Source organism: Acanthopagrus latus, chromosome 1 (genome assembly GCF_904848185.1).
Source record: "Acanthopagrus latus isolate v.2019 chromosome 1, fAcaLat1.1, whole genome shotgun sequence".
In the NCBI taxonomy this organism is placed as follows: Eukaryota; Metazoa; Chordata; class Actinopteri; order Spariformes; family Sparidae; genus Acanthopagrus; species Acanthopagrus latus.
Window position 1 is genome coordinate 21905452 of NC_051039.1, and position 12294 is coordinate 21917745.

Consider the following 12294-nt stretch of genomic DNA (forward strand, 5'->3'; position numbering starts at 1 on the left):
AGACTGGATCAGGAATAGCGCTGGGAACACTGGGAACAGAGCGCTGGGCGCAGAACGTCTTCCTCCCTCCATCCTGTATTAGTCTCTGAGGCCGAGGCTGAGTCGCGTTCCTCTTTTCAGCAGGAACCCCCCGCTGGGTGAGGCATCGTTTTCAAAGAATTCAAATGTGCAGCGTGGCCCACAAGGCTTTTCTCTATAGGTCGGGTGTGAGAACTGGTCCCACATGCTGGCTTCGGTGTGTTTTGTTTTTTTTTAAGGAGGGAAGCGGGACGACAAAGATTCGGCACAGCCCTGTGTGTCAAACAGCCGCAAATGTTGTACACATTAACCCTTGAACTCTGCTGGCTTCCCCGTGTGCAGCGTTCAGGTCTCCATCATATGCATTTAAAGCACTTGATTAACCATAGAAGGACACATGGAGCATATATCCAATTCAGTGCAATTTGGGAACACTAAATCCAAATAGGGAAAACTTGTATGCTGTGAACATATTTTTCCGTTTCTTTATAAGCAATTGCATTTTGAATGTTCCCTCAGTGCCGTTTCAGTCCCACAGAAATAGAACATTTTTGTTGCGGATTCCCTGGTGAAAGAATGCTGTGCTGTTTAAAAAAAGGAGGCATTTTGGGTCCGGTTCAAAGGAGAGAATATTTGGGCTCCGTGTATCAAACTAGGAGACATTTCACCCCAGAACACAATGGATGTTGTGATGCAGCCTGTCCATTGTCTATTGTCAGATTCACCCTGCCTCGCCCTGCATTACCCCACAACACATCCCCTCCACTATTACTGGAAAAAACATCGGGTGAACCAGTGTATGCCTAACTCTTTATGTTTTTCACAAACATCCCATTAGTGAGATCTTTGTGTGGCCTCCCTCAGCCTGCGTTGCCAGGGTGGTGGGACTCGACGCTCCGTAAAAACAATTGATGAAACAGAAGATGGCGTGAAGCGTGTCCAAGAACATGGCTTCCCCAACTAGCGGGGCTTACAGAGCACGTCTCCCAGTCCTCCTTTTCTCTTTGATTTGAAAGAAAAGAATCCTGTCTGTCTCACTTTTTGTCTGCTCTGCAGACTGGATGGTATATAATGGCTGGTCTTGGAAAGACACACAAAGTGACAACCACTTTAGTAACTTTCCAGAGAATAAGATAGGATTTATCATAATTTTTTGCTGGGAAGCAAAAATGATGCATAAAGTCCCTTTAGTGTCCCTTTTACTGTAGTGCATTACTTGATTAAATTTACTTAAATTTACATTCCATCACTGTATATATCCTGCTATGCATTTTCAGTTTTGGTATTAATTGTAATTAATTGTATGATCTAGTAATGTTGGCATAGAAGAAATAACCTCAGTCTTCCCCTCAATAAACAGTTACTCCAAATTTCATGAAACTTTACACCAATATGTCCACATACTGTATACACTTTCTAGGTGTATATATGTCCAGGTAAATACACTGATCAGCTGCAACGCTAAAATGACTAAGAGGTAAAGTGAATAAAATTGATCATCTCATTACAAAGCATTGTTCTGCTGGGACACCTCGGGTCTTTGCGTTCAGTTGCCTACAGCTTGTATTGCCTTGTACAACCCTGTGTTGTTAAATGACAATAAATAAGGCTTTATTCCGTTTGCGCAAATTGATTTTTAGTTTTTTGCACATCGGCGGGTTCAACAGACACCACTGTTAGTGAGCTGCACTTATTAAAAAAAGTTGGGTGCATTTTGTGTTTGCTGGGATCAGTTGGATTTCCTGTCTTTTATGGCTTTCAACCAAATGTAACTGTTTTCACTAATACACAAGGTTTCTAATCAGGTCCAACTCCATGTGTTTCAGATTTCCTTGGAGACACAGTGGATAAAGATATAAAGGGGATCAGCAGGAAAAAAAAAAAGCTATATGCTACATTTCAGAGCTCAGCAGAGAATCTTCTTCATAACTAGAACTCAAAGAAAAAAAAACTCCTGCTCAGTGAGCATGCTCATTTGTCATGGTTGGAGAGTACACTGCTAAACAGCTCCACTGTATGCTCACATAATGGTTTATCTTTGACAAAATCTAAAAAGAAATAAATGGACACTAGTAAATCTACATTTTAAAAACAGGCTGGCCCTTTTTCAAAATAATCATAAATGAATTTCGACTGTACAATCTTCCTGCTTCGACTGTGACTCAACCTGCAGAGGTTCGTCTGTAACATGACCCCATAGTTCAGTGATGTCTAATTGGAACGTACAGTAAATGTATGACTGTTCCTTTCCCCTGTCTCATTACCTTGTCTCGTAGGTTCCCTCCATCCTGCCCTCCCATCCACCTGCACATTCTAACGAGGTGATCGCAGCACTCAAATACCGAACTGTGATCACATCGCATGCCTGCCCCATGTGTACACTTTCCTCTCTTTGTTAGCCCACAGCCTTGCACACACATGGAGGCCCGAGCTGTTTCCTGCAGGCGAACGTAGGGAGGTGTGTTTCTAATTATAAACCTGATGCGGGGTTAAGCACTCTCTCTGCAGGCCACCGCAGCCACCAGGATTTATGGTACCGAGGTCCAGGCTCCGACCCTTGAGACCCACCAGAGGGGCAAAGCCGTTCACTTTCTGCAGCTATAAATCAGGTAACTATGGCCGGTAGCTGCCAGTCGAAGGCAAACCACTGTTATATGCTGCAGGAGGTGAGAAAACAAATCTGCTCCCTGCACTCTGGTTTGACAGACGTGTCACTTGAATGCCTTTATTTGTGTGGGCTTCTCAAATATGAAACTTTAGATATCCTTCTCACATAATGTTACCTTTGGCTACTCCTGTTTATGCCACGCCAAAATCCATCGTAGAGGGAGAGAGACCATAATGAAGTTGTGATTGATTCTGACAACTGATCAGGTGTCACTGCCTATCATTAGCAGTTAAGGCAATCAAGTGGGAAAAAAAGACTTTGTCTGTTATAAATGAAGAGCAGTTTACTTAGTTAAGACCACTTCAGTAATGTACGGTTTTAAGCTATCGTACATGAGCCATATCACTGCAAATACACAATATTTCAGATCTTTCCAGTCCATATCAGTTACTGAAAACTCAACACATAGTAAGGAAACATTGCTGTGCACTGCATTTTTAGTAGATTCCTAATCAGCTTCATTACATCCTCGTCATACCTTCAGTAAATATGTAGTTCAACATTTGGCAAATAAGGACAGAATTTAGATGAGAAGACTTGTTTTGAGTTTGTTGCTGGCAATTTGCAGCTACATTACTAGATACCAGTAAATCCGCCACGCTGGACCTCTATTACATAGACTAAGAATAAGAATAAGGCAAAGACCTGAGAGTGGTATCAATCTTGTCATCTGATTCTTAGCAAGAAAATAGGGTTTTGATTGTCCAAAATGTGTAACGATTCCAAATGTCAACTCATTAAGAAAAACAATACTAATAAGCAGTATTGTTCCGATATGTCACACAGATGTTGTGTCTCACAATGCAAGGCTGTGGATGAGATAAGTCTTTAAGAATGTATGCATATGTTGCCATGAAAATAATGTGTATTGTTCAGTTCATAATAGTCAGTGAGGAAATGAGCCATACGTTTTGACAATGACCGGTCAAGAGGGAGTGAAGCACACTTATGTGTAATTGCTCAAGGTCAAACACCAGCAAAATGTCACTAAACAACAACAGAATCACAGAATATTAAAGGCCCACAGTCATGCCACTATCCCTGAATAGCCTTTCCAAAAAACAAAAAAAAGAAAAGAGAAAAAAATTTTTTTTGAACCAAGCCAAAATGAATCCAACTCTGGATTATTTTAGCCGGAGCCTTTTGATTATTAAAAACAAGAGGAAATCCTTCACAGACAGGGAGGTTTCCCTTTTGTGTAATAAAGATCCAAAATATTGTGCCAAAAACAATCTGGAATGTGGTAAACAATGTCAGGGAACAAACTACTCGCATGACACATGAGTGATCACCAGGATCTGGCATGGCCGGACAGTTGATCATAGCAGAGACATGTAAACTCCAGGGAGCAATGGCCTTAGTTTAGCACTGACAGGGAGCGCCACAAACACCATGTGATTCAGGTTGCATTGTGATTTTAGTGGTCAGTCATTCTTAAGAGTATTACACACCAGTTCTTAAAAGCTGCATGCACCTTCCTACATATTGTTAATGACTAATGAGTCAAAGAGAAGCAGCCAAATTCTTTATAAACACAGGAAATTGCATTGAATATAAAAGCAATATCACTTGGGCAGCGCTGGAGTCGAGGTCAATGCAATATTGTTGATCATAGGAAGCTTGTCTCAGTTATTAACAATGACAAAAACAAACAGAGGTGGGTCTGTAGTTGGACGTTGTGGAGCAGGACAGCAACAAGTAGAAGTGGGGTTTTCCTACAGGGGAGCAGGGCTCTCCAGGGTCCTTCAAGACATGAAAGAAGCCCTCTGGGCTGCCAGAATCCCTTTCAATACACAGAGGCTTTGCTGGGGAAAAAACTGAGACCTGGGACCTTTGTTCCTTTGTTCATGTTCTCAAGTGTTCTTTTAGGAGTCCATAGGTGAACTGAGCGCGCTCTTTACCAAGGGTGTGACTGCACCCTTACAATAACATCTAGTTCTGTCCCTATCTGCTGGACGTCTCGGGCTGAGGAGATGTATAGATTAACAGAGCACAGTCTTGTAAACATCAGGCCATAGGAAGACCAGCCATACAAAATATGACAGGGACATGTAAACCATACAGTTCCTTTGCATTGTCAGCTGGTGCCAGAGCAGGACACGTGTTTATGTGTTTGCATCCGTGGCATCGTGTTGAAGAAGCAATGAAGAGTAAAGAATGTAGTGATATAACATAAAGTGACAAACAAACATGGGGGTCATAGACGCGGTTTGTTCCTGCAGAGCTTGGTGATGCATTGTTTTATATATATATATATATATATATATATATATATATATATATATAGAGAGATATATATATAGAGAGAGAGAGAGAGAGAGAGAGAGAGAGAGAGAGAGAGAGAGAGAGAGAGAGCCTGGAGAGTAATCATCACAGCTCATCACGTGAGCCAAAGGCCTACTGCTCCATCACTACTGCTGACCTGGGGTACTGACACTGCTCCTCTGCTTAATGATCTTGTACAATACATTTTGAAGTACATAACATGGAGTCTAGTGACACCTGGCGGTCTAAACGACATACTACAATACAGAGTGAATACGGATATGGACAAGTAAGAGGGTGTTTGCAGATATGTTGGTCTTCCTTAACAAAAATAAGCATAAAGTAGTTTATTTCAATGAACAGAAGAGAGGATTTATACGAGCCAATGAGTGAAATAAGATGAGTAGCAACCCGGCTAAGCAATGGTAATAACCAGCTTTAATACCAAGATATTTTAAACGATAAACTAGACTTTTGCATCCTCAGAAAATAAATCTCTCGCGTATAAGGTGATCCATATTTTGCACACAAATCAAATTGTTTTTATTTAATAGTAAATTAGTTAAAACTTCCATCAGAACAGCTTAAAAGTAGGTGTTTTGCTGGTTTATCCCCACAAAACTATTTCAGTCATGTTGAACACAACACACATATCAGGTATCAACGCATGCTTCGCCTTTCCTCTGTGTTGATTGGTGTAAAATAAGCGGCACCAGCCAATCAAAATGCCTCTTCTCTCAAGCAGCGCTCTGATTGGCTTCTTGTCGTAGGAACCCCGCCCCCTGTACATCGTGTCCCTGCTGTCCTGCGACAGGCTCTGAAGTCGGTGTTATAACAAGGTAAACAGGCCTTTTGTTACATTTTCAGAGTATATAGTGGTGTCACGTAGCATGTGAGTGTCCACACAAACAGAGAGCGTATTTTCAAGGTCTTAATGGTGTTCAGAAACCTGTAAGTGACTCTGTACTTGCATAACACGGAGGACGTGCAGTGTCGAGTGTTGTAACTGCTCACCTGAATGTCATCTCCTCGCGTCGACTTGTTTCTATCACAACGCAGTGTTTTGACAGAAAATCCTCAAAAACTGTTTTATATGAATGTTACTCAGATAATGTTTTACAGCTACAATACAGTTATCTGTCAGTAAATGTAGCGAACACGCTTACAGGGAATCATACAGTGTTGTAGTGAGTTTTTACTATCTCTGGTGTCAAAATAAAAGTCCTAAACCTACCTGTGCTCGGTTACCCTAAGGCCATCAAAGCTATAGTTATATAGGGGCCAGTTAATTTCCACAAGGTACTTTACACATTATTGAAATGTGTCATGAAGTAGAAGTGAGTTATTCTCTTCTTACAATAATAAAACCATGTATCTGAAGATTATAATCAGGATGTTTTATTTTTTAGCCTCTCCTGTGGCAGCAACACAACAACAATCCCTCTAAACAAGTCTTACATCAGTCTACTCATATCATCATATATGTATCACAATGACTGTGTCGTTGACGCGCTTCTGCTTTATTTAGCTGTGAAAACTGAAAACCTTCTGACACAATCTACAAGATGGAAACCACGGTGACATCAGAGCCCAAATCCAACGGTGTGATGAATGGAGGAGCAAGGATTGTTGTGGATGATGATGACGACGTTCTTAGGTATGGAGATCTGGCACTCACACACTGTACGATTTAAACAACAGCCGAATGGCACAAGCATTCATGTGTGCCCCCTCCTTCCTTTGTCCTTTTCTCTTCCAACCAGCCCAACTGACCTGTCCGAATTGTTAGCTGAGGGGACCAAGGAGTCCCACGACAAAGCAGAGAACTGCCAGTTTGTTAAAGATTTCCTCAGAGGCCGCATCAAGAAGGAGCTGTTCAAGGTTGTCACTCAAAGCGTCTTGTATTTCTGTCACTTATGATGTTGGCAAATGTCTGTTTAGCGTAAACCTATTAACAAACTAACAGCATGAATCAGGCCAGTACCAGTAAAAATAACAGTGTCAACATGCAGTGTATGCAGTGAGAGGTTTACAAATGCTTTGATCTAGGATACAACCTCTCTCTCCACTTCTGTGGTTTCTGTGTCTGTAACAGTTCCCTTTCAGTAATTTTATGATTATGACCTTTGATCTGAAACTGTACTGCTGAAGAAAAGAGTAAAATGTCACTTTTAACAATTTGAATATAAAACGTCACCAGAGAAAGCCATATTTGATATTTCAGTTCACATTTTATCTGCGTCCATCTCAGATTTTCTCCCTCTCTGTCTCTGTTGCCAGAGAGGTACAGCAGCTCTATACTTTGTCTACTCAGCCATGGAGGAGGAGATTGAGAAGAACAGAGACCACCCTCACATCGCCCCGATCTATTTCCCCACAGAGCTGCACCGGCGTGAGGCCCTGGCCCGAGACCTGGAGTACTTCTATGGAGAGGACTGGGAGAGCCAGGTCAGCATAAAGCACACAAAGGCTACATGTCAGTCTCAGGACATTACATTTTAGAGCCTCAGACATGAACTGGTACAACTTTAAGCTTATTGACATTTATAGTGTTCTCCCTCATACAGATCAGCCTCTCTGCAGGCACAAAGCCTTATGTGGACCGCATCCACGAGGTGGGAGAGCAGGACCCAGTGCTGCTGGTGGCCCACTCCTACACCCGCTACATGGGTGATCTCTCAGGTGGTCAGATCCTCAAGAAAGTGGCCCAGAGAGCACTGAAGCTCCCCTCGACTGGTGAGGGTCTCAACTTCTACCAGTTTGAGGGCATCCACAGTCACAAAGGCTTCAAGCAGCTTTACCGAAGCAGGATGAACGAGCTGGAGCTGGACACTGAGTCCAAAGAGAGGATTGTGGACGAGTCCAACCGAGCCTTTGGCTTTAACATGATGGTGAGGGAGCAGGGAGGATGGGTTGGGAGAGTCCTGACGACAGACGTTCAGAGAAACACAAGGCAGAAAATAGTTGACAAGAAGACACGTTGTATGGGGAGGGGAAAGATAAAGGTGTGACAATAATCTACTTTTATACTGAAAACAGGTATTCACGGAGCTTGAGGATATTGGAAAGACACTCAAAGAGGAAGTCCAAGATGCAGGTTTGGGACACAGTCATGCAGAGATCATGGAAGGAGGTGATATCAACAAGTGCCCGTACTACGCAGCAAAAATGGGTAAGACATTAACTGAAGGCTTCAGGTCTGAAACAAGCAGGCATTCCAGACATTATCTATACTACAGAAAGAAAGAGGAGGAAAACGTTGCTTTCTGAACTTCACTTCACTTCAGCGGACTGGATTTTCAAAATCATTTGAAACTTATTTTTCCATATATTCAGTACTTGGTGATAGGGCCATTTGACCAAGATGTGTCTGAGCTTGTGAGTTTAAGTATGAACTTTTTATTTTCATGACACTAGAGATTCTTAAAAGATGTCATTCTCTTTTAGAAAAGGAGAGTAGCATCAAAACCTTCAGCTTCAGTATGAGAACATTTTTATGTGTTTACATTCTGTCATATTAGAGATAGTAAAAAGATGAAACTCAGGCCACTGGATTATGCACTCATACTGGAGCATGTGCAGTAGTGAAGTGATTGACACTGTAGCTCCTTGACATGACTTGTTGATAATGACGTTCTTTTTGCTTGTTCTGGCCTCATTCATTTATTCTTTTTGTCTGCTTCCCATCTCGTTATCTCCACAGTTGCCAGCGGGAATCCCAGTTACGCATGCCAGTTAGGCATGATGCTCCTCAGACACCCGCCCTGTCAGATGGCTCTGGCCGCCTGGGTGGCCTTCCTCGCTGGTTTCACTGCCTGGTACCTCATGTGAAATCGTTCTGCCATCACCTCTGAGGAAGGAGCAGAGGACCCTGTTGCATCCTGCCAAACATAACCTCTTTGCTTTGTCCTGTCTAAAAAGTAGATGGACTATGAAACAATTGTTTGATAATGTCTTGGTTTAGATACCTCAGACACAATGTTTGTCCCTTGTAGCAGTGAACCTATTGGGATTTGGGGATTATGCAGATGTAGTTTGACCATGAAGACACAACCAAGACTTTATGGTGCATTTGTTATTTATGAAGTGTGCATGGATGATATGAACACGCTTGAAGACATTTCACCATGCAGTAATATCGAAGGCATTCTCCTCCTTCGTGTGATTTTAATGTTTAAAGCTGTTTCATTTCAAAGATACATTGATGCACAAATATGTGTATACTTTGTTATGCCTAAACAACTGTTATCAGTAAAAAGAAATGGTGAACCTCATTTGCATTTTGTGTCCTTACAAAAAACTGAAAGTACAGTCTGCTTGTTTTGCCACTTGGTTACAGTAAAAGTGCACTACAGGAAATTAACTGGGGAGATAATGGATGGGATCAGTACATGTGAGAAGCAGTTGAGAGTGGATGTGTCAAACATTAAGATGCAGAAGAACAAGAGACAGCTAACAAGGCGACAAAGAGAGACTGATGTTCATGTGAGGAGAGAACAAAGTCACTTGATATGAATCACATTCTAATAGTGTTGCTGTTGCTGTGGAGCTCAGGTAGGTGGGTTGTTGCTGTTGGATATGTGAAATATTCATGGAGATTCAGCTTAGTTATCAACTGCATTTAGCAAGAAAGTGTGTGTGTGTGTGTGACATTTTGGGAGACTGAGGAGATTTTGTCAGATCGTGATTTCTTCAAAGTGCTGTTTGAGATTTAAGTACCAACATTGTTAGCCTCAATCAAAACTCTCACTGAAAGAGAATTTATCTTCAATGATTTAGAGTCTGTGTCAGACTATTACAGATGGGTTTGTTAGGTGGTGGGGCTCTGGACTCATATCTCAATGAATTAAAAACAATTACTCTCATGTCTGCATGTTAGTAATGAGGTGATTATCTTAGCATTAAGACTGGAAACGGGGAAAACTACCCTTACTCTTTCTCCAGAGTTTGAACAGTTGACTACCAGCCCTGATGAATACATCTCTCTTCTGCATAATCTGTACACAAACTGAATTGTAAAAATGACAATTTGTTTTTTTCAAGGAAGGATGAAATCATCAGGGTTAGACTTCAGAGAGCCTCTCTAGAGCAGTGTCATACAGCAATTTCCCCTATATACAGGTACATAAAAAACAATACATTTAAAAAAAAAAAAACATGAAAAAGTTCAATATTTTTTGTCACTCATTTCAGAAAGATATATATAGATTATAGATTCATTACACAGTGAAATATTTCAAGCCTTTATTTCTTGCAATTTTGATGATTATGGCTTACAGACAATGAAAACACTACAACATTACAACACATCAATACTGGAAAGTCATGATGTCACACCCTAATCAGCTAATTAACTCAAAACATCTGCAAAGGTTTCCTGAGCCTTTAAACGGTCTCTCAGTCTGGGTCAGTAGGCTGCACAATTATGGGGAAGACTGCTGACTTGACAGATGTCCAGAAGACAGTCATTGACACCCTCCAAGAAAAAACGATATTTTAAACAAATGTCAGGCTTCTGAAAAGTATGTTCATTTCTATGCACTCAATACTTGGTTGGGCTTCCTTTTGCATGAAATACTGCATCAATGTGGCGTGGCCTGGAGGCAGTCAGCCTGTGGCACTGCTCAGGTGTAATGGAAGCCCAGGTTGCTTTGACAGTGGCCCTCAGGTCATCTGCATTGGGTCTGGTGTCTCTCATCTTCCTCTTGACAATACCCCATAGATTCTCTATGGGGCTCATGTCAGGCAACTTTGCTGGCCAATCAAGTACAGTTACACCATGGTCAGTGAAACAGCTTTTGGTACCTTTGGCAGTGTGGGCAGGTGCCAAGCCCTGTGGAAAATGAAGGAAGCATGAACTGCTTTAAAATGTCCTGGTAGATGACTGCATTGATTGTGGACTTCAGAAAACACAGTAGACCAACACCAGCAGATGACATGGCAGCCCAAATCATCACTGACTGTGGAAACCTCACACTGGACTTCAAGCAGCATGGATTCTGTACCTCTCCACTGTTCCTCCAGACTCTGGGACCTTGATTTCCAAATGACATGCAAAATTTACTCTCACCTGAAAAGAGGATTTTCTCTGGACCACAGAGCAGCTGTCCAGTTCTTTTTCTCCACAGCATAGGTAGGAAACCTCTGAAGCTGTCTTTGGTTCAGGAGTGGCTTGGTTCAGGAATGTGACATTTGTAGCCCATGTCTAGGATTCTTCTGTGCATGGTGGCTCTTGATGCGCTGACTCCAGCCTCAGTCCACTCCTTGTGAAGCTCCCCCAAATAGACATACTAATGCAGCATGTACATGACAAACATGGGCAAGACTATATTGTTTTTCTCTTAAGATGAAGTTTCCACAGATTTGTTAAATTACTTCTTTTAATGAATAAGACAGTTGCGCACTATCTTATATTATCTTATTAAGGCTGTTGTACTCGTGGCATTCCATGATTTGATGTGATTGTTTTGCTTCAGACTCTCCAGTAGTTTACAGCCCAAGGTTCACCGTCCTCCTGCTCACTTTGGCCTTGTTTGTGTTTGCCATTTGTTTCCACAAAAAGGTAGGCCGAACATGTTCTCGAAAATATTCTTAATCTGTATGCAGTGTCTGGGGAGTGCCTTAAAGACATCTGCTCCTATGTCTCTCCAGGTCACTAGGGGGCAGCAACCAGGAGGCCAGGAGAATGTCAAGCCTGACTTTTATGACCTTGGTGCTTCTGGAGTTGGCAGTTTGCTAAATGTGGAGGCAGCACCCCAGAGCAAAGATATCTAAGAAGCTAATCTAGGAACCAAAGAGATCATTCAGGTTTTTCTTAATGGCATTTTGGTCAAAACTGATCATAACATAATTGTAACTCCACTGAGTACTCCACACGTGTTGTCTTCTTCCTTGTCAGAACCTGGTGCCTACAATACCCACAGTGCAACTCAACTGTCAAGAGTTCAGTCAGAAATTCATGTTGGACATGGTAGTAGCAGCCCATGTAGCCACAGATGTCTGGTATACTCAGTTCCTTTTGACTTCACATTAACAGATCGATTTCATTGTCAAACTTCAGACCCAGCTGATGCTGCTGACTCAACTCACATCACTTGAGGCGGTTTGGTAAAAATGCAGTTTTACAAACCAAGACATGCATGTCATGGTGTTTGTGTAAAATCCATGACATTCCCCTCAAGTCCAAAATTATACTGGTGAGGTATTTATCTTGATATGCATATTGTTCAAAAACAGTATGTCAAAAGCTGTTAGTTACTCAAGTAAGAAAACAAAATATAAAGTTCTGCATGTACATAACAAGTTCACAGCTGTACAGACTTAGTAAAGTGTCCATTAGTTGA

At 41.8% G+C, this 12294-nt stretch overlaps 1 protein-coding gene and 1 long non-coding RNA gene across 2 annotated transcripts; both read left to right on the forward strand.

The window, feature by feature from the left end:
- The first annotated feature begins 5703 nt into the window (after nt 1-5703).
- Nucleotides 5704-9225, forward strand: hmox2a (heme oxygenase 2a). The gene is made up of 7 exons (XM_037101783.1): nt 5704-5790; nt 6480-6608; nt 6715-6832; nt 7232-7399; nt 7519-7842; nt 7991-8123; nt 8655-9225. The coding sequence occupies exons 2-7, from the start codon at nt 6517-6519 to the stop codon at nt 8780-8782; spliced, it is 963 nt and encodes a 320-aa protein (XP_036957678.1). The 5' UTR covers nt 5704-5790; nt 6480-6516; the 3' UTR covers nt 8783-9225.
- A 1068-nt stretch (nt 9226-10293) lies between these two features.
- Nucleotides 10294-12267, forward strand: LOC119021497. The gene is made up of 3 exons (XR_005075609.1): nt 10294-11084; nt 11428-11513; nt 11603-12267. It is a non-coding gene; the product is annotated as an uncharacterized LOC119021497 (long non-coding RNA).
- Nucleotides 12268-12294: the final 27 nt, after the last annotated feature.

What these genes read in the sequence shown, in the direction of transcription:
- hmox2a (XM_037101783.1), top strand. Translation starts at nt 6,517, where the DNA reads ATGGAAACCACGGTGACATCAGAGCCCAAATCCAACGGTGTGATGAAT. An exon ending in TCAAGAAGGAGCTGTTCAAG is followed by an intron (nt 6,833 to 7,231) that starts GTTGTCACTCAA and finishes CTCTGTTGCCAG; the next exon opens with AGAGGTACAGCAGCTCTATA. An exon ending in CCTTTGGCTTTAACATGATG is followed by an intron (nt 7,843 to 7,990) that starts GTGAGGGAGCAG and finishes TACTGAAAACAG; the next exon opens with GTATTCACGGAGCTTGAGGA.